At 40.1% G+C, this 20,107-nt stretch overlaps 3 protein-coding genes across 3 annotated transcripts; all 3 read right to left on the bottom strand.

Moving 5' to 3' along the window:
* Positions 1 to 71: 71 nt before the first annotated feature.
* Positions 72 to 5,000, bottom strand: eed (embryonic ectoderm development). The gene is made up of 12 exons (XM_026362550.1): positions 4,864 to 5,000; positions 3,782 to 3,934; positions 3,566 to 3,658; positions 3,328 to 3,393; positions 2,962 to 3,087; positions 2,733 to 2,814; positions 2,066 to 2,157; positions 1,839 to 1,972; positions 1,631 to 1,736; positions 1,166 to 1,324; positions 938 to 1,011; positions 72 to 363 (listed from the first exon to the last, which is right to left on the bottom strand). Exons 1-12 carry the CDS (start codon positions 4,981 to 4,983, stop codon positions 237 to 239), a joined length of 1,332 nt encoding a protein of 443 aa, XP_026218335.1. The 5' UTR covers positions 4,984 to 5,000; the 3' UTR covers positions 72 to 236.
* A 750-nt stretch (positions 5,001 to 5,750) lies between these two features.
* Positions 5,751 to 12,349, bottom strand: pwp2h (PWP2 small subunit processome component). Its single transcript, XM_026364378.1, has 21 exons — positions 12,210 to 12,349; positions 11,612 to 11,724; positions 11,224 to 11,318; positions 11,032 to 11,131; positions 10,764 to 10,907; positions 10,529 to 10,664; positions 10,225 to 10,448; positions 9,982 to 10,125; positions 9,812 to 9,882; positions 9,555 to 9,691; positions 9,233 to 9,381; positions 8,825 to 8,972; positions 8,585 to 8,735; positions 8,208 to 8,388; positions 7,949 to 8,096; positions 7,604 to 7,712; positions 7,135 to 7,200; positions 6,729 to 6,947; positions 6,417 to 6,567; positions 6,183 to 6,257; positions 5,751 to 6,041 (listed from the first exon to the last, which is right to left on the bottom strand). The coding sequence occupies exons 1-21, from the start codon at positions 12,225 to 12,227 to the stop codon at positions 5,876 to 5,878; spliced, it is 2,745 nt and encodes a 914-aa protein (XP_026220163.1). The 5' UTR covers positions 12,228 to 12,349; the 3' UTR covers positions 5,751 to 5,875.
* Positions 12,350 to 13,418: 1,069 nt separating this feature from the next.
* pjvk (pejvakin) lies at positions 13,419 to 19,982 on the bottom strand. The gene is made up of 6 exons (XM_026361519.1): positions 19,689 to 19,982; positions 16,500 to 16,695; positions 15,877 to 16,018; positions 15,383 to 15,500; positions 14,181 to 14,324; positions 13,419 to 14,098 (listed from the first exon to the last, which is right to left on the bottom strand). Exons 1-6 carry the CDS (start codon positions 19,897 to 19,899, stop codon positions 13,797 to 13,799), a joined length of 1,113 nt encoding a protein of 370 aa, XP_026217304.1. The 5' UTR covers positions 19,900 to 19,982; the 3' UTR covers positions 13,419 to 13,796.
* Between the last annotated feature and the right edge of the window lie 125 nt (positions 19,983 to 20,107).

The raw sequence follows: 20,107 nt of genomic DNA, 5'->3' as shown, positions 1-20,107 counted from the left end.
CTGATGTTTTGTTAGATATGAAATGTTCCTTACTCCATCATTAGATATCTGGTTTCTTTTTTAATCAAAAACTGGAAAAACAAAAGATCATCTCACCACCTTGGCATCATTTCCCACTTTCTGAAGGAAATACAGTATTTTTTAAAACACTTTTCTTTTTTTTGCTGTGTGGGTCTGTACAATGGGGCAACTTATTGTGGAGGGCGAAGCAACAAGTTTCTTTCAGTCACATCTACTCAGCGCTGTCGATCCCAGCGCCAGATCGAAGCGTCGTCACACACGGCTATCAAAATGTTGCTGTCACGGCTGAAGCTTGTTTGCCGGATGGCTGACGTGCATTTGGGGAGGGTCAGCGTGGTGCACCTGGAGAACAGAACAGGTGAGAGTTAAGACACGAAGCACAGGGAGGGAATATTTTAACAGGCTCACTGCAACTTGTGGAGGACAGCGACCATGTCAGAGCAGGTCATACAGCTATACAAGTCTACGTTTTAAATTGATGTATTTGAAAATGTAAAACTAAATTTAGTTTTTCTTTTAAATAAGCAAGTTCCTGTTGTCTGTTAATTAATCAACCAACTTTTCACACAAATTTTCTCTTCTGCATTAATATAAAAAAAAAACCTGAAACTATAACCACCATAATGCAATATATAAAAAGATCAAATAAAAAATTAAAAGGAGGCGTCGCCCTGACACTGAAGCTTGTAAATATGGTCAATGAAACACAGAGCTTGTTAGGGAGGTGGCTACTAAAAGACTGAAAGACACTAGTTCAGCTTAAGAAAAGAAAGTCAAGGAGAAGGCACAGACATTCGTCCACTTTGTTTAATCTAACTCCTTTCATGCTCTTTAACTTCACTGAAATTAGAAATAAAGCTTAAAACCCTTTTTCTGTATCAGCAGAAGAACTCATTACATAGAAACATGATCTTACTTGGCTTTGTGTGGATCTTCCACTTCAAGGTCCCACACGTATAGTTTTCCCACTTGGTTTCCCAAAGCCAGCATCTGAGAAGCAGCAGCACAAAGTATCAGCAAGTGACGTGTGCATTTATTTCAGTACTATGTACCTGGAAATACTCAATAACAGTGCAACAACTATTTTAGGGGTGAAATCACCAACATTGAAGATTAAAAGTGACAAACAAATGTTGATCTTCACCTTCTGCCAGAAGTCCATGGAGAAGCGCATGTACCAAATGTCACACTGATTGTAATCAAAGCGTCCCAGAATTGTCACATTTGACTCGTTTGGTTTAATGTGGTCGATGTCGTCCTCCATCTTTCCTGGTTTCCAGCACACTATGGCATTTTCACAAGACTGCAACCAGATATGGACACTGTAAATAAATAGCTTCTTACACAGTCACCACCCAATATAGAACATTACACAACATATTCTTCTTTCTTTCTTGTGTTCTGTTTTGAATTTCATGAAACAAATATGAATTTAAAACTAGGACATATTTAAGATCACATCCAGCCCGAGTGGCCTGAAACAATCATATCAAGCGAGAGATTTCAGCTGTAGATCTCTTCTCTCACCTGAAACAGATCCTTTCACCGTCTTCCTGACTTTAAACTAAAACCTGGAGAAGCAGCATTGAGTATCATTACACTCACTTACCTTAGAAAGAATAAGATCCCCGAGCCACCGCACACAGTCCACATAGTTTCTATGAATGTCTCGTGTTGAGAAGTCAGGGAAGTGAATTTTCTGTGAGACAAAAGGCCTGAAAAATAAAGCACCGTAGAATAAAAAAAAAAAGAAAAACACTCTCAATGTGTTTAACAGATTTTAAAATGCAGGCACAAGCTGACATAATATTTCCTACCTGTTGGTTTTGGAAGGGTTGTACTCATAAGATCCACGAATGGCTTTCTGCATCCTCTCTGAATTGATTCTCCAGAGTTTGAGTGAGTGGTCCATCCCACATGACATAATCTTTTCACCCAGGAGATCAAAATCCTGCAGCAGCACATGACACAATATTATTCAGTTGTGGTGCACTCTATATATTAAAAAAAAAGATGAATGAAAACTAGTTTTTGCAGTACTCACGGCACTCAGGACTTCGTCTCGATGACCTTCCACACCACCAAATATTGCCACTAATGTGTCTGTCTGTATGTTCCAAAGACGAAGGGCGTGATCTGGAGAAACAGGCACAAAATAACCAATTTAAATAAACTGTGGCAACATAATACAGTGGAATGTGTATAACAACTATTAGCAGGATTTTATGACTATTACATGAAGAAAATCCCGTAAAATTAAAGTAAAACTGAAGATGTATTTGAATTTAAAATAAAATGTATCGCATAATACAATTTAATTTAAAGCAGGATGTTACTGAACAAACATTGAATGAACCTAGTGACCCTTTGCCTGATAAAAGATTAAACTTTGCTGCCATTCACATGACATTAAGCCAAGCCAGTGTCTGGGTAAGGAACCAACTGACAATCACATTGTAATAAAAACACTATCTCTATTGTCCTTTGGCAGTTTGATTCTCACCTGTTGTAACTGATTTATATTTTTACTTGTGCCAGAGAAACAGCACAGCAAATCCTTGGTGATGTCAAAAACACCATTTACATTTATGGCTTTGATATCCAGATGACTTTTTAACCTTTTAAGCGACAAAATATGAAATACATAATGTCAAACTTTTCTATGTCAAAACATTCTGGCAGTTATTACTGATGGCTTTTTTCTTTTTTACCTTTGCTGACAGACAGGAGAAGATTTGGATCCCTCGGGTGAAACTTGAGCTCATTGATGGCATTTCCATGACCTACATAATGCTGGATTTGACAAAAAAAATCCAGCATTATGTAATTGTGCTGAGGTATTCATTATCAGCAACAACAAAGAAATCTTTCACACTGTAAAGCTTACAGGGAATCATGTTTGGTGGATAGATCGACTTCATTTTGAGAGACAACACGTACCTTGATGCACTGCATTGTGATGTGGTTGATCACCCGAATGATACCACGAGACCCAGCTACAGCCAGCAGAGGATGACTTGTGTTGGTATCGTAGGTCCAGGCACATGTATAGAAGTTCTCATCTGCCTTTGGACACATTTAGTCAAAGAAATCTTCCACGTTCTTTGGAACACATTCAGTCACAGGTTTTCTGCAACATGCTGCAGCTCTTATGGACTCACTAAGAGCCTTTAGCTCAGAGTATGGTGAGACAAGCCATAATGCAAACATGTTGTTCCTAACTAGTTGGAACATGTCCAAACTATGACAGAATCTCACTTCAATGATTTCAAATGACAATGAGAAAGAAGCAAAGTGAAAGGATACATCTGCATCAACGTAAGACTGCAAGAGTCTTACTTCTCCCTGAGAGTGACATTCGTACAGAGTTACCTAGTAAAAAAAAAACCAAAAAAAAAAAACAAGCAACAGAACTTGTTAAGAACGGAACAACAATAAACAATGGATATGTTGAACATTTATATCTCAGAACAAAATTCTGAGATATAAATGATTTAAAGGCTGTAATCCAACAAAAAACAAGCAGTATAATGAAAACACGTACTCTGTTACTCCCGACTGTGGCAAAAACCACTGGGTCTCCCTCCTTACTGTGCCAGTTAAACTGGACTCCAAACAAGGGCTGACCATGGTCCTCCTGTAAACAAAGTTTAAAGAAATTAACAACTTGCTATGTCAGCTTTGGAAAAACAATTCTAATATGATACTAAATTATAAAACCTGTGCTCCACGTACTGGTCAGAGTGGTGGGAGAACTTACCCTCAAGCTGTTGACACATTTAAATGAGTATCTGCACTTTTTGGACTTCCCCTTGCCTTTGCCCGAGCTCTTTCTGCCCGGAGCATTTGCAGTGTTAGTGGGTGTGTCTGGACGCTCTGCATTAGTCCCACTCTCAACACTGACAGCATCATCCTACAAAGTCAAAAATACATGTTATACCCAGGCACCTTTGAATGATTAGCTTCAATCTTTGCTAGTTCCTATCCTTAAAGGCTAAAGTACATATGTTAAATGCTAAATAAGTTAACAGGGACACAAACGTCATTAATTACTAGTATGGAGTTTGATACCTGTGTTGTTTCAACACAGGTATCAAAGACCATAGTACAGTCATAGTATGAGTGAGTTTACTAGCAGCTTTACTAAAATGTAGCTTGAAATCTTTTATTTCTAACCTTGATGCACATGGGATTTAACATTAACTTCCTCTCCGATCTTAGTAGTTTAACTAACGTTATAACTGCTCGGAACATGCATAAATATTAATGTAGGTACTTTGTACAGATAATATAGATACAGATACAGATAGACTACAGACGGTATTAGCTAGCGTTACAGTGCAAGGTGGCCATCGTCTCATTTTTCTAAGACCACATAGCTTGTAACAAGACATCCTTCACTAAATCAGGTTATTTTCTACATATATTTAACTAAAGTCTCTCCAATTCAACAGCTAACTTGAATTAACTGTCACACAGCACATTGTAATTATCATTTAACTTACTGCTCCTCAGTAACTCATGTTAGCTGCTACCGCTAACTCCAGTTTACACGTGAATGACTGTGATCTGAACTCAAAGGGCAGCGTTTCGGAGTGTGTGCGTAAAAGACAGTCAGCACAAATCCTCCTGTATTTATTTCACCGTGAAGATAATGAACTGATCTGCACCGGGTTTTGCTCGGAGCACATTTGATCAGCTGTCTCAATCCAGCCGGTACAGATGGACAAAGCTGTGTGCTAGCCACTTTAGCTATTTGGCTACTTTAGCACGATGCTAACCCGCTTACAGCTAACTATGGGTCATTTGTCACCGAACAATTAACACGGTTTAACAGCTTACATTCTCGTCTCCAGATAAATCGGGGTTACTGTTCTCGTCACTGCTTAGCTTTTGCTTTTTCGCCGGTATTTCTTTTCCCGCTTGAGACGGGGACTCGGACATGTTCTTATTTTCCCTCATTTTGGCTCAAACTCCGCCTCTTCCGCTCCACCGCCGCAAGGGCTGCCGGGTAACGTAGTTTGATTGGACTGATTGGATATTTGTTGCTCATGTTTTATCATTATTTTATTTAGATATGCTGATTTAGAGCTGTGGTAACTTTATATGGCCTTCCATTATTTTACAAAGGTCCATTGTCTATTAACAATGATGATTAAAAACCAGGATAAAGAAAGGTTTTAGTAGTTCGAGCTAGAGTATGATGACATAATAATGATTTTCAAAGTCAGTACCCACATTAAAAAAAAAATTTTTTTTTTTTTATTTAAAGAAAATGTATTAACTGTTTCCCAAGAATTCAAACTAGTAACCTCCTGGAAAATAACAAAATTACAACACTGCTCCTCAATACCATATTACATTAATTCAGTTGAGGTGATTGAGCTCTTTTGTGGTGTTTTACTTGAGAACAGTTGTCGTTTTGTTGTTGAACTGATGTTTGTAGTACTGTAAACTTGATTTAGCTTGACTGATGACACGGCAAATGATTTCTAATATACATTTTGCCTTGGCAAGTGGAAATATATTTAAAAACTTACATGTACTGTAAACATGGATAAGTTCTGCAGGTTATTTAGACCTCTGCACTGAGCGAATCAAAAGTCAGTTACATGAGGTCATAGGTTAAACCTGAAAGGTGTCGGTCACTTTCATTACTTACCAAGAGGGATCACCTGTGTGTACAGGGTTTTCAATTTGACTAAGGCCAAAGAAAACATTAGAATATGCATTTTTATAAATGAATTTAATTAAAAAACAGTTTACAATCATAATGTTTTCTTAAGTACACAGAAATATTACAGTGCGACATTATTATCTGTGGTGATAAAACGTAGAGGCGTCAGGACACAACCTACAACATAAGCTCTGATTCATCTAAGGAGGCTTCGCTCATCTCCTCAGACAGCTCTTCATCTTCCTCCTCCTCCTCGTCCTTGTCCTCCTCTGCCGCCCTCTTCACTCCTCTCTGCTTTGAGAGAGCCTCGGCGTAACGGATGTTGTACATGTTGAAGTCACATCTGTACAGAGTTTGGGTGTCAGGGTTCAGTGGAGAAACTTTTTCTGGTTTTATTGTCACATATTATTAATTTTTTTATTAACTTTTAGTTAATTTTATTTTGGTTCAGTGTGACACAGTGAGGGCTAATGTTGAAACTTACAGTTTGGACAGATCATCAAAATGTCTCTTGATGCTCTTCTGCAGCGCCTGCAGGGTGGGGAGTATAGCTCCTGACCTGTACACCAAAGACAATCAGGTACAGTCACTCAGAATTTTATCAACACATATTGAGTGCATTGAAAATGTTTTAAATTCAATAAATAAAGAACAGTATTGACTAAGTTTTCAGCGAGTCAGAAACATTTCTACATAAACACACATAACAAACGTGAACCTGTTTTTCAGTTTCTGTCCGTGCAGCATGAGCAGGTTCTGGGCCCAGGTCATGTAGAATTGCAGGTGGCCCGACTTCTCCAAACATGCTGCTACAAAGCCCAGCAGCTTCTCGACATAAATGTCAGGGAGGGAGCCGCACACCACTGGTACTGTGACATAAAAAAAAAAACAAATCACTAGTAAAACTAGTTCATTCATAACCTGTCATTTCAGCGTTTAACATAACCTCCTAAATAAATCATAAATTATGTTAAACTGCTACTACAGCTGCATTACAGTAAAGATGAATCATTCAGGAGGGTTCGCTCACTCTGATCATGCGGCACCGTTTCCAGCACTTCCTGTTTGAGGGCTTTTTCGTTGAGCCTGAACGCCAGGACGATGGCTGACGCCCACTCCTGAAGTCGCAACTGCTTGCGTATGCTGGCTGGTGTCACATCCAGGTCGAGGTCGTAGGGGTCAAAGACCAGAGATCCATCGAGGGAGTAGACCAGCAGGCCCTCAGTGGTGGTAGCTGCCCAGCTACGACCTGAGAGAAGGGAGGATCATTTGACTGCATGTAATCCACACTCAGTTTCAGTGTGACTAAAACAGGTTTACTGTCAAACTAATCAGATCAGCCAGACTGCTGCATAAGACAAACTAATCAAACTGTCTATTTTTTTTATTTTGAGCTTAATTTACAGACACTGCATCTGAACTAATTCAGCACTTACCAGTAGGGGAAAACCGCAGTGAGCTGACTCTGATCTCTGGCTTGAAGTGTCGAGAACTCATATCACCTTTAAAGAGAGACAGAGAAAGAACTGCAGTGAATACAGAGGACAAGAGATTACCATTTAAACGAGAACATGAAGAAATGACAAAACGTGACTAATGGCAAAAAATAATGTGTTATCTGGCTCTGAATTGCATTTTTAGCAAATAAACTCCTGCCATCAACAAAAAAACAAACAAAAAAACAAACAAAAAAAACAAAGACAAATTGAATCAGAATCAAAATCTGAAATAAAGACTCAAATAAATCAATGTAGTGTTACATAGTTAATGTCAAAGCAGTATATGACAGTTTTCAACACAGTATACCCGTAAGGCCTCATGTCCTGTTGTCTTTTTCTCTTTGCAAAAATGTCACTGCTTATTTGTAAACTGTAACTGGTCGGAGTTTTGCGGGCAGCATCGTACCTTTCCTGACTCCAGGGAGGCTGATGTTGACCCCATCTCCATCCCCAGCTCCCTCGTCCACCAGATCCAGGCTGCCAAACTCTGTCATCTTTCGTCGGTCGAGGAACTCCTGAGAGTAAAACAAGACCACAACATGGATCATCTGTGTCAAAGAAGTCAATGACAGCATCACAGATTTTGTATGTAAATATGCAACTTACAAAAACTGCTCCATCTTTTTAAATACATTTTTTCTTTTTTTTTTACTACTGTACAATGTAAATTTCTACGCCTGCAGGAGCAGCAGCAGGTCCTTCCCAAAGAAGAAAGTGAATGTTTTCTTTATGTTTTGATCTGAGGCCGTACCTCCATAGCATCGAAGGACAGGTTGCAGGAGATTTCAAACTTCTTCATGAGCATCTGTTCCTTGACGTTGTAGATGCAAACAAACTTGGACTGACCTCCTGCCAAAATAGACTCTCCGTCGGCAGAATAACACAGCGACTTGAAGGACCTTATAAAAAACAAAAATCAAAACCTGAATCAAAGCCCTGCCACAATCCCACACTGTCATTCAGTTCAACCTTTGTACTATGAACCCTCATTTCTCAGTTCTCTCACTCACTTGCCCTTGGCCGACTGCTTGGCTGTGATTTTATCAGTCTCTTTGCGGCCCATCTCCAGGTCGTGGCGTCCAGACACCGAGCCGGTTTGTGTGGCCGTGTGTGGATTCCAGAAAGAGATCTCGCCATTCAGAGTGGCCACAGCCAACTCCTGACCATCAGGGCGGTAAGTCACTGACATTCCTAAGGAGAAAAAACAAAAACACAGTGAGTGTGTGGTCACTAAAGCAGAGTTACTCAGTCTGTAACAGTGAAGGATGCTGGGAATAGATACAAGGTATGTGAAAAAGATTCAATTCTGTTTTGATCTTAGTGTTTAAAGCAACTAGATGTAGAATTTAAAGCCAAACTCCACTTAAAAATCTCAATCATCATTTACCATCAGACGTGAGTGGAAGTGTCTCCTTGACCTGCCAGCTGTCCAGCATGTCCCACAGTCGGATAGTCCGGTCCCATGATGCACTGGCCAGGATGGACTGAACTGGACTGAAACACAGGCAGCTGACTGGGCCTTCGTGGCCCCCAAGGACCTAGTCAGTCACATGGAGGAGGGAGATGAGATTTTAAATTCATCATAGAGATAAAACAAGCTGCAACTAAAAATGTCCAAACTCTGTACCTCCAGCAGTCTGCCTGTCTGCATAGACCAGAGGAAGATCTCAAACGAGTCCTGGGCTCCGGCGCTCACCAGCTCTCCACTGACATCTACAGAGAGGCAGGAGAACTGCGCAGGCCGAGGTGATGTGAACGTCCGGAAGTTCCGGTACCTAAGAGCAGACAGAAAAGTATTCAAATCAAGCACTGATCTGTACAGTACAGTACTACTCAAATGTACTTCTCTTATTCCTTTAAGAAGCAGAGCAGCAGTGTGTAAGATCTAGTGACATCGAGTGGTAAGGTGTCAGATTGCCTCCAAGAAAGGGGACCTCCTCCTAATGCAGATCTAAACGGCTCGTTCACACACTCTGCTTGCTTTTTCTCACTGTCCATCTGCACAAATGTTGAAGCAGCTTCACTCTAAGTTCACCTGTGCAGGTCGAACGCTCTGACCGTGCCGTCCAAAGAAGCACTGACGATGACGAAGCCACTGGAGGTGAAGGTGACGTTGGTGACGCTGCTGGTGTGTTCTGTGAAGGTGACGAAGCAAAGGCCACTGTTGGTGTTCCACACTTTGACCTGAGGAAGTAAAAAAAAAAAGTTGGACATGAACACTTACAAAATGTTTACTGTCAGTGACCTATTAACTGACAAACAAAAGCTGAATAAAAAAAATAAAACTGGTGTATTTATGGTTTTTCATTATTTTCAGACCTATATCTAAATCACAGAGGAGGTTGTGGAGCACTCACTTTGCCATCATCACCTCCTGTGACGATGTATTGACCGTCTGGTGAGTAGGCCAGAGCGGCCATGTTGTTGAAGTGTCCCTGCTGCTTAAAGACGTACGACTCGCTCTGCCACTCCCAAACCAGCAGCTGGCCCATGCCTAAAACAACAATCCTCACATTTCAACAAGAGTACTGCATTTTGCTGTTCAGCTGATTCCATGCAAAAACAGGAAAGCGGCCAGATGTCAGTGTGAAGACAGAGCTCCATGACTTCTTACCTGAGCATCCAAAACCGATCCAGTCTCCAGAGCTGTTTATAGCTACTGAAGAGATTCTCTGGTCTGAAATACTGCAGGGAGAAATATTTAAATTGAAGAATTTTTTAAATTAAAGAAAATTTATTTTATAATCTACCATGTCAATATCCCAGTACAAACTTAAGACTCACCTTAGGGAGTGAATGAGGTTAAACTCAGGAAGTTCGTGCAGGTGGAAGATACCAGAGGCAAAACCAGTGACCAGGATGTGAGTTGGTTTGTGGTAGGCAGCTGCAGTCAAGTTGTTAAAGTCTCCTTCCTTATTGAAAAAGTGTCTATAAGAGAAAAAAGCAAAGATCATGTATATAAAAAAAAGTCATTTCTATATACAAAAAAATCCACTGCAAAATAACTGCGAACAATACGCGTCTTACCTGCTCTTCTGCCTGTATCGAACGTTCTTCTCTTTAGGAGTTTCAGCTTTCCCTCTGATCACCTCCCCCTCTTCTCCCTCTATCCTTTCCTCCTCAATGTCCTCCTCTTCATCCCCCTGCCTCACGGGCTTCGGTTTGTCCCGGCTCTTCTTCAGGACGAGTCCGTCCAGCTCGGTGTCGCTCTCCCACACACACAGCGTCCCATCCTGGCTCACCGTGTACAGCTGACAAACCAGGGAGAAGCGTACATGTTTAACCCACACTCTCACGTTTTATTTCCTTAATCATTTTTTCAAGAACTCACATCCAAGCTGTCCTTCTCAAAGAAACAGCCCACAATGACATCCTTGTGTCCACCAAGAGAGTAGTAGATCAGGTTGGCCCAGCGCTGTGCACCATACACCCATGTTGACATGTCTTTGCTGCCCACCACAAAACACCTGGAGGAGGAAAAAAAAAAAGATAAGTCATAATTGTAATTCATTATTTTCCTCAGTTACAGGCTTTGACATCAAACACACTGTTTAACTTTTACTCACTTGGAGTCGTCTGTCCAGTCGATGCAGGTAGTTTCATCGTAAGGACCGTAGTAGCTCTTGTCCAGCACAAAAGCATTAAACTCCCGCTGCTTCCCAGGAGCGTGGTACATCAGAGCTACGTTCTCCTTTGTAACAACAAATTTTCTAAAGACAGAAAATAAATTAAATTTCAGAATTATTTTTTAACCAGTATAAAAAAATCCAGGCACTTGAACTAAGTCATTCATTTGTGGTCTGGTGAGTCTGTGTGCAGGGTTGAGCTGCTCACCTGCCGTCAGGTGAGAAGCGGATGCTATTCACTGGTTTGTGAAAGTGGAAATGATGAAGGATTGCTCGGGTGATGAGGCTGACCAACAACGCGGCACCATCTGTATGACACAACACGCCGAGACACGTTTGGATTCTTCCTTCAGCTTACTTTAAATTCTTATCAGACATCACATGCAGAGCAACTTCTCACCTTCATCCACCACAACTGCCAAGTTCCCATCAGGAGAGAGACCCACACACGTTATGTTCTTTGTAGTGGAGATGGGCAATGTCTCAGAAGTGTTGCTTGAAAATGAAGGAGAAAATGTTTAATTCTTCTTTTAAATGAAAAACGATAGAAGAAATTATACATTTAGACGGATTTGGATTGTTAAAATTGTTCCATGCATCATTCTCCTTTTCTTTTCTGTTGTTTTTCCCAACATAGGAGAACCTGCAAAGTCATAATGCCAGGAAACAGAGTGCTAGTTGTTAAAATTCAGCATGTAAAGATAATGATTGCAGGGTGACGTGTTGGCAATGATTTCTGCGGATCCTCCAGTGTCATTTCAGCTTTTATTTATTGAATACTGACTTACTTTTTCAGGTCGAAGACAGAGACTCTGTTTCCAACGGGACTGACCACTGCGTTGCCATCTTTAGAGAAATTTAAATTCCCCTGACGATAGACTGCTCCGAGCAGATTAGAGAACTGAAACGAAGAGACAGTGCTTTGGTTTTTTCTAATGGGAGTTCAAGTTGAGGGCTTTATACCAAACTCCATTCATAAATTCATTGGAATTAAACAGCCTCCTGCTAACGAGTATGTATAAAAATATTTAAATGAGAGCAACCACTTAACTAAACAGCAACATGTTCCCAAACCTTAGGACATCGTTAAAATCTAATTTCGCATGTTTTTTCAATCTTTTAACACAAGTTTTTTCCATGGAAGAGGCTGAGAAAACGACATATTTGAGATAACCAAATGCCGTTTGTTATGATAGACATCAGCCGAACCATAGTGTGGATGTTAACACTTTACATCAATAAATACTCACATATTTATGCTTTATACAGTTACTGAAACGGAATAATAACAAATTCACCAGTTTTTGAACACAGTTACGTCTGTCATACATTCACTGTTGCTAAGTAGAGCGATGCTACCACGTTAGCTACCGTTAGCATACTTACCCTATAAGCAAACTTCATTTTTGTGAATACTCCCTAAACCGTCTGCATTTATCTACTTTTTAACCATTTAAATATGACAGTGGAAATATTAACATGCCTCTTCTGCCCCTCTTACTCCACACGTGTCTGCATTTTGTTGACACTCGACACATCCGCTTTTAGTTGAGTTAAAACACAACAGTGCGCCCCCAGCGGCCGGAGGGCGAACGAGTCACTGTAAAATAAAAAAACAATTTCTTTAAGATAAAATTCAATCAAAAACGAAAAATCACTCACGAGTAAATTTGAGGAATTGAAATATAAAGTGTACATTTATAATGTGTATGTAAAACTACAACAATAAGATATGATCCAGCTATTTCTTGCTATATCAACAGATATAGAAATTGTCATTGCAACTCAAATAAAGGCTCCCACCAATCTTTATTGTACTGTAAATATCATAATGTGATATGTGTGGTGCCACATATAATTTTTTGCATTTGTATGTTTATTGTAGAATAATCAGGGGTTGTACATACTGTATACCCATAACCTATAACTTTAGTAGTGGGAAACACTGTACCTTCACTACATTTATCTGACAGCTTCAGTTACTAGTTGCTTTTTGCAGATGTAGATTTTAAATTAAAAAATATATGTAATAAGTACTGATGTTAACAATCTGTTTGTGAATAAAGTGGTTCAAATCACCTTCATCTGTTTTGTCACCACATGCTTTGTCTGGTCTGGAGCAGACTTCATTCGTGTTATTGACATCAGATTCAGTACTGTTTAAACTACTTTTACTTAAAGTACCTTTTTGAAATGGTACTTGTAGTGTTTTTTATTTGTTCTATACTAATTAGAATTAAGCACAATCAGCAGCAGTTTCAATACCTCCTACTACAGCCTCATTTGGTCTTGGTCCTGGTGATATGGCTGATGATAGCTTTAAGATAGTGTCTAACTGATATTAACTTGCAGAGTATTTGTGTTGGTGCTCTTGTTATACTACAGTACAGCATGTCACAGCAGAACATGCTTTAAATAAATGGAAAATGAAGGCAAATTACACGTGTATTATCCTGTATTGAACATTAGGGAGCATTTCTGTTTATTAATGTTTAAACTGAATTCATTTAAGCCTACATCAACATTAATGCAAATTTTCAGTCAGTACTAATTCTCCATCACACACCTTAGATTTCTAAAAACAAAATGTCGTCCTCAAATTCAATGAAACCAGATTTTCTTTCCAGTGCTTGCTGCCCTTCATATGATCCCGTTAATACCCTCGATGAATAATTCATCACCTGGCAGCTACAGTACACACACAGCACACGTGCAGAGAAGGGTCGGTGCCAAAGACAAACTGAAAGTGATACTGTGCATTACACCACAAAGGCAGAGATAACACCCGGTTTATGTTCACATCTTTTACTGAAACTGCTGCTCTGCAGGTGTTAGACTGCCACAGAGTCCAGGTTTCATGACTTTTATTTAAAAGACTGCAAGATGACATAAAACAACTTGGTAAACAGTTACACTTGTAGCATCTTTGCACAAAAACAACACCTGAACAAAGCTGCTCACAAAACCTCTGTATCACCTCAGTGTTTTGTGCCAAAGGTCGAAACAGGGCACCACGTGCAGGCGGACGTATTTCTGGCCCCCTGTCGAGCACTCCAGACAGCCATAGACGGTCTCCCTCTTCTGGTTGCCCATGCCGCACAGCGCACAGGGTCCCTTAGGAATGTTGTGTTTGAGGAGGTTGACCCGTGTGTGGGAGCTTTCCCTCAGGTAGGCGGTGGACACATCCGTCATGCTGGCCGCTTTCTCATAGTAGTCAGTCACCATGTCGTCCATGTAGGTGTCAGAGTGGGTGAGTTCCTCAAATGTTCGGTCATCTGCACAAATAAATGATGATAAGTAAAGGGATATAGTTAAAGTAAGGTTGTATTTCTAATATAGCCAAGCTCATCACCTTACCTGTCCTGAACGGGTTTCCATAGATGATCCCAGACAGGAAGCGACGAAGCCGACCCATAGAGAAATGACCGATGAAACCGCCGAGCTGCTCCCTGATCTGCTCACGCTCAAAACCTCCCTGAGACTCTGGGGTGACACAGATATCTGACACAGAAGGAGCAAAATGTCAATTTACAAAACCTGCAATGAGTTTGTGCTTTCATCCAGTGCAGCAGTTTGCATCTTTTATTATTGAGCAACCGAACAAGTAGTTTTTAATTTAATCAACACGGCTTCAGGGTTTGTTTGTTATTTTAAAGGAGATGAATGATTAAACTGAGACATAACAAAATGTTTTATGATGTATGTCTATTGTTTAGAAGTCAGAACATGCATTTTATTTGTTACTGTGGAGAAAATGAGATCATGAACAGTGACAAGCTTGTGGCAAAGCTCGACCACAAAGAGGCTTGAACCTCTTAAAAATGCAGCTGTGACATTTCTGTGGACCAGTGGTTCAGTTCAGAGTTGCAGAGCTTAACACAGAGATTGAAGGTACAACATTTAGTGATAGCAAACGGCTTTTCCTTCACTTTTTAGCACGATTTTAATGGCCTACAAAAACCTTATTTATCAACATTTGTAATAAATAATGAATAATAGGTTCTACTACTTGAGTGAAATCAGTTTTAGAGAGCAACTGTTAAACTGTGATAATAAAGTATGTCAACTCAGGTGTGAGAAAGTTTGTTCATTTTCTAGCAACTGTAAAAGCAATGAGGTGGTGTGGTTAACTAATCTCAGGTGCCACAGTTTGGTCTCTAGACTTAATGTGAAAGAAAAATGATCTATAAAGTGCAGCGTTTTATGTGGGACACAGCTTCGAATCATGATCTTCATCATCATCATCTAATCACATTCAAACCTTCAATTTACTACAAGAACACACTTATCATTTAAGTGCCCTGTTAACTTTCATCTCAGCTTTGTTAGTAGTGGTTTAAAGTGGAAAGCTGAGCTATTTCATGCCAAAGTGCAGGTTCTAATTTCTATATATATATTTCACTGTGTTCACTTTATAAACCCATTTCAAAGAGCACACCGAGGGTCGTAAACATGAGCCCCAGGCCGATAACAAGTGCAGACTCGTCCAGAGATTAACTTGTGCAGGAGTGTGACTGAGTGAACGATGGGAAATAACGGACTGTAGGCAGGTTTCCTACCGAGGCGCCCGTCCAGTCGGACAAACAGCTGACAGATGCTGAAGGCGATGGTGGTGTGAGCCGGGATGACGATGGCCTTGTCTCGACCTTTAGGGTTTCTGCCGTCGTCGATCTGAAACTAGAGCAGTGCAGAGAGCTGAGTGATACATATGTTCAGCAGTGAATCAGTTGGTGTAGATGATATATATGTATAAGTACAATATATCTATTGCCAGTCATAACTGACTGTTCAGAAACTGCAGAGTGACAGAAACTACAAATATAAATTTAATAATACAATTATTAATCCAGAGAATTCTTTTGTATAATTTAATGTTAATAATTATTGTTAATTCAGTTTCCCTTCTCAGAGGGGCCAGTGCCACTTTGGTCAAGCTGCTATAAGCTGTACCTTGAATTATTATGTCTAAATGAATTTAATTGTGTAGTGTGCATTCAACAAAAAGACTCAGAGAGAACATGTCCTGGGTCACAAACTGAATGTATGTGTTTACCCTCATAGTCGTCCCTCTCATCCCAGCGTGGACGGTCAGAGAGCACTGACGTGTGGTGCGGATGCTCTCAACAACAACACAGAGAACACTTCGTCCGCTCTCTTTAGCCTGACGAACCAGACAGTGATCCAGATCCACTTTCCTGAAAAACATTTCTCATTTCACTGTGTATTGTTGTGGTGAACGACTATATTCAACACAGTGGACATTTAACTGTGTCAAACAACAGAACATCTGTGTTCGATCATGCATTGTCCTTTCATAAGTAGCTCTTGTGTGCAGGATGCCAGTGTAGAATGACATGATCATTTATTCAACCTTACAGGGAAACCCTGTTCTCACATTCCCTGTCACATGGAGGTCAGAGGTCAGTGTATTAAAAAAACAGGCCTCTGAGTGTCTGAAATATCAAACTGGAAAAAAATAACTTGTGACAGTTGACTCTGTGTGTATGCTTCTGTCTTCATCTCTGTTCTAAAAGCTAAATTACTCATGAGAAAATAGATATTAAACATTAATAAAACATTACAGTGACGGCACTTTATCTAATCAGTCTTAAGTGATAGTATGATGTGTCGCTGCATGTGCAGAGCAGCTGTTCACACACAGTTCTGTTCAGATACCTGGAGCTGAGCTCCCGTAGCAGCGTGGGCACCTCCAGCTCGTGTTTGGTCACGATGCCGAAGGAGGCTTTGACAGCCACAGAGTCCGATCCGCTGATGTTGAAGCCCACATCGTTGATGATGTGGTTTCCCAGTCGACCATTGAGAGCTACGTCAGATTTATCCTCATAGTTGAGGAGCTGGTAAGAGGAGACTCCTGGACAAAAAAAGAAAGAATACTGTGTCAACATGCAACTAAGTCAATTTACTCAAGTCCTGCATTTACTTCAAGTGCAACATTTCCATTTCATGACTATTATCGTGTATGAGATACAGATGGAGGACAGGAAGTGAACAGCAGAATGGAGGAAATGGAGGAGAGCTCCTACTGTGCAAGACAGCACACAACAAAAAAAGACTAACAACCAGATGTTTATTGAGAAGGTGAAATAACATTACAACAAATGTATTAGATGTTTCTTGTTTCCAAGAATTAAACAGAGTACAGATATAAATCAGGCTGAACCTTTCAGACACGGGTAAAAAACAATCATAGGCACTGTGGAGTGTGGAAGAGAGTCAAGACTCTAAGGTACCTTTGACTGAATTTAGCCCATTTAGGCAAAGTTCACAAACACATTGTATTGCTATAACGCTCTGACCTTATAGCAACATATTTATACATGCTTACATCAAAGTAACAGCAGCTAATGATCCAACGTTATTTCATTTCTTAACAGGTCAGTACATTTTCTTACACATCCATGAAATGATATCTCACATGTGTAACTTGTAACTTAATGCAGAATTTTACTGCATATTCAACACATTCATATCTACGTCTTTTCCAGAGAAGGCATTGCTGTCTACAGCACAGGTGCATAGTAAGAGTTCAGGTGCCAAACTGACCTGTCTGCAGTCCACAAAACATTTAGTGCATTACCAAGTAAAAATATGAAATGGCTGAGCAGCTCAACTCAAGCAAACAGACTTTTTTCCCGCTTTCACAACTAAATGTCATCTTTTAACCATTAACAATCAAAAACACGTTTTAAGTGATTTGCAAATAATTGCATCGTATTGGAAACTTTTAATAAATAATAAATACTGTCTATAATGACATCAACACCATACCTAAAATCTTCACTGAACGCAATTGTAGTTTAAGGTACGTCTTGTTCTATCACAACCTCTCCAAAACTATAATGGCTTGAGTTCATGTTTACAAAAGAGAAAAGGCCACATTCAACACAAGATTTACACAGTTACCATATCTGCATTAAAATAAAGATACTGCACAGTGGAAAACTTCAAAACTGTTGGCGAAGCTGTGCGTCCAGTGTTTCAGTGTGATGATCATTCAGCTCTGTTGTGGTTTCCTTCAGAGCACCTTCCATACTCGATGTGGTCCGTGGTTAAGCCCGTCTGGCATCCTGCATCTGCAGAGAGGGATTCATCAAGATTCAAAATTCAAAAAACTTTATTAATCCCAGAGGGAAATTGTTTATTCGATATTCAGATTACTCTCCTAATTATTAATTATGTTATTTGGTCTGGTGCCCTATCTGCCTAGAAATTCGATCCTGATACACTTATTATAATATAATTAATTTATCTCGTTGATCATGTAACACCTCTGTGGTGTCCTCTGACTCACAGAGATCCAGCAAAGCTTCTGCAACGTCTGTGCGCCTTTGTTGAGCCTCTCTGGACTTCATCCTCTCCTCTCGTAGACGTGCTGCCTCTGACACGGCCTTACAGTTCTGATAGCCGAGGTTCAGTGTAGGAGCCCAGTCTGCAGACTCGGTGTCGTTTGCAGCACTAGGGCAGCCTGAAGAGAGCAACAACACAAGAGGAGCTCGTTAGCTAGCCTTAGTTACCTTTGCTGTGTATTGTTGCTCGATGACAGGTGTACAAACTCCACCAAAGTACAGTGAAACAATAACTTTAGCTTTACAAACTACAAACGTTAGCTAACGTAACATAAACACAGAAACACACCTTCAACGAAGTGGTCACTGCACACACGAGCATTATCCGACTCAGCTCCCTTCGACCGCAGACCCAGGTTCTTCAGCCACTTCTGTCGCCGTTTCTCGGTGATTTTCTTGTATTCTTCTCCTTTATGAACAACTACTTTCGGGACGCGATAAAAACTCTTATTCCGTTCTCGGTTTGATCGATTTGAGCAACCGTAAACCACACAAATCATGGGCATTTTGCAATCGGCAGTGAGTCCAACGGGGACAATCACTTCCTGCCCTCCATCTGCACTTGGCGCCACAGCGACGCAGTGACGTGACGCTGTACGCAGCGTGATGACGTATGTCGAACTCAGCCAATCACAACGGTGAAATGGTCTCAGCACGAGTATGAGTAGTAATAAAAGTAAAAGTACACAAACAAACAAAAACAAATACAATGATGGCAAAGACATTTTATAGTAATATATTTAAAATAAGGACCAAAGCTACTTGGCTAGATTTGACCTGAAATAAAAACATTAGCAGGTGAAGTTGACATCTGATTAACTCATAATAACACTTGATGTTTTGTTGATTATTTAATTTTTTATTTTATTGACTGCAAAAAGGAACCAGTAACTAAAGACATAAAATAATGGTAATAGATTAAAAACATCTCCCTCTCAGTTGGTGTGGAGTAAAAGACAATCTCTCACATGGAAATACTTCAAAACTGGACTTAGGTAGTTACAGTTCTCGAGTAAATGTACTTTGTTGGAATACTTACGACAAATGTAATCTCTCAGTGTTGTAATTTAACTTGTACCTTTTCTTTCAGTACTTTAGTTTTACTTAAGTGATATTTATCTATTTCTTATATTGGTTTATCTTTTGGGCTACTACGATGAGCTGTTTAAAAAGTTAATGATGTCATGAAACACTGTGGAGATCATTTTCATGGTTTATCAAAAAAGACTAAAATACTGTTCATTTTCATTTACTTTCCTGAATATTTACAGGTGAATTATTATTTGAGAGAAATTTTAATATTGTCATTTACTATAAGCAAAGGAATTTCCTCAATTGTCAAACTTGTCCTTTAAGCATGTTGATTTTTTTATATGTACAGTTCTTTAGGCCTGTGCCGTATGCAAGAGAAATAAGAAATAAAGATGTTTTAACATGTTCTCAAAATGCAAAATGGGAAGACATTTCTCATGTTCTGCTCAGACATTGATTACTGTACCTGCTGTGATCTCTTTCTCCCCTACCAGGATGTCTTTCAGCGAGAAAGGGGTCGAGGCGTACTTGTTCTTCTTCCAGAAGTGTCTCTTCCTCTTTCTGGTGACCAGGCTGAGGGGCTGGTAGCGGTCGGCCTCACTAAGACTCGGGACGGGGATCAGCCTCCCTGTGTCTCCAACCTGTTTCACAAAGTTCTTAGTGGCTGCGGCGAACATTTCAAAAGATGCATGAGTATGAAAACTGGAACGAAACCACCTCCTAAAAGACTTCAGTATCTGTGCTGGGCCTGGTCCTCTTTGCTGAATGGGGAAGCTAATTCGGGAGTGTTCTGTCAGACTCGTGAAGTGGTGAATAATGCAGGTAGTGTGTAAGGGAATATGGCACAAGGTGTGCGTTAACCTGATAGGTCTCCAGAGGCCTGCC

The sequence above is a fragment of the Anabas testudineus genome, chromosome 2, assembly GCF_900324465.2.
Source record: "Anabas testudineus chromosome 2, fAnaTes1.2, whole genome shotgun sequence".
NCBI lineage: Eukaryota > Metazoa > Chordata > Actinopteri > Anabantiformes > Anabantidae > Anabas > Anabas testudineus.
The sequence above is the reverse complement of the archived record's forward strand: the minus strand, read 5'-3'. Positions and strand labels throughout refer to the sequence as shown.

Coding starts and splice junctions, on each gene's coding strand:
- pwp2h (XM_026364378.1), bottom strand. Junction 10,665..10,763: donor GACTGGACAGACGACTCCAA/GTGAGTAAAAGT, acceptor TTCCTCCTCCAG/GTGTTTTGTGGTGGGCAGCA. Junction 6,258..6,416: donor GGACAGAAACTGAAAAACAG/GTTCACGTTTGT, acceptor TTTGGTGTACAG/GTCAGGAGCTATACTCCCCA.
- pjvk (XM_026361519.1), bottom strand. CDS start 19,899: ATGTTCGCCGCAGCCACTAAGAACTTTGTGAAACAGGTTGGAGACACA. Junction 16,696..19,688: donor GGAGAAAGAGATCACAGCAG/GTACAGTAATCA, acceptor TTTTTTGTCCAG/GAGTCTCCTCTTACCAGCTC. Junction 15,501..15,876: donor TGAGAGGGACGACTATGAGG/GTAAACACATAC, acceptor GCACTGCTCTAG/TTTCAGATCGACGACGGCAG.
- eed (XM_026362550.1), bottom strand. CDS start 4,983: ATGAGGGAAAATAAGAACATGTCCGAGTCCCCGTCTCAAGCGGGAAAA. Junction 1,737..1,838: donor AACCCTTCCAAAACCAACAG/GTAGGAAATATT, acceptor TTTATTTTTCAG/GCCTTTTGTCTCACAGAAAA. Junction 1,325..1,630: donor GGGATCTTATTCTTTCTAAG/GTAAGTGAGTGT, acceptor ATCTGGTTGCAG/TCTTGTGAAAATGCCATAGT.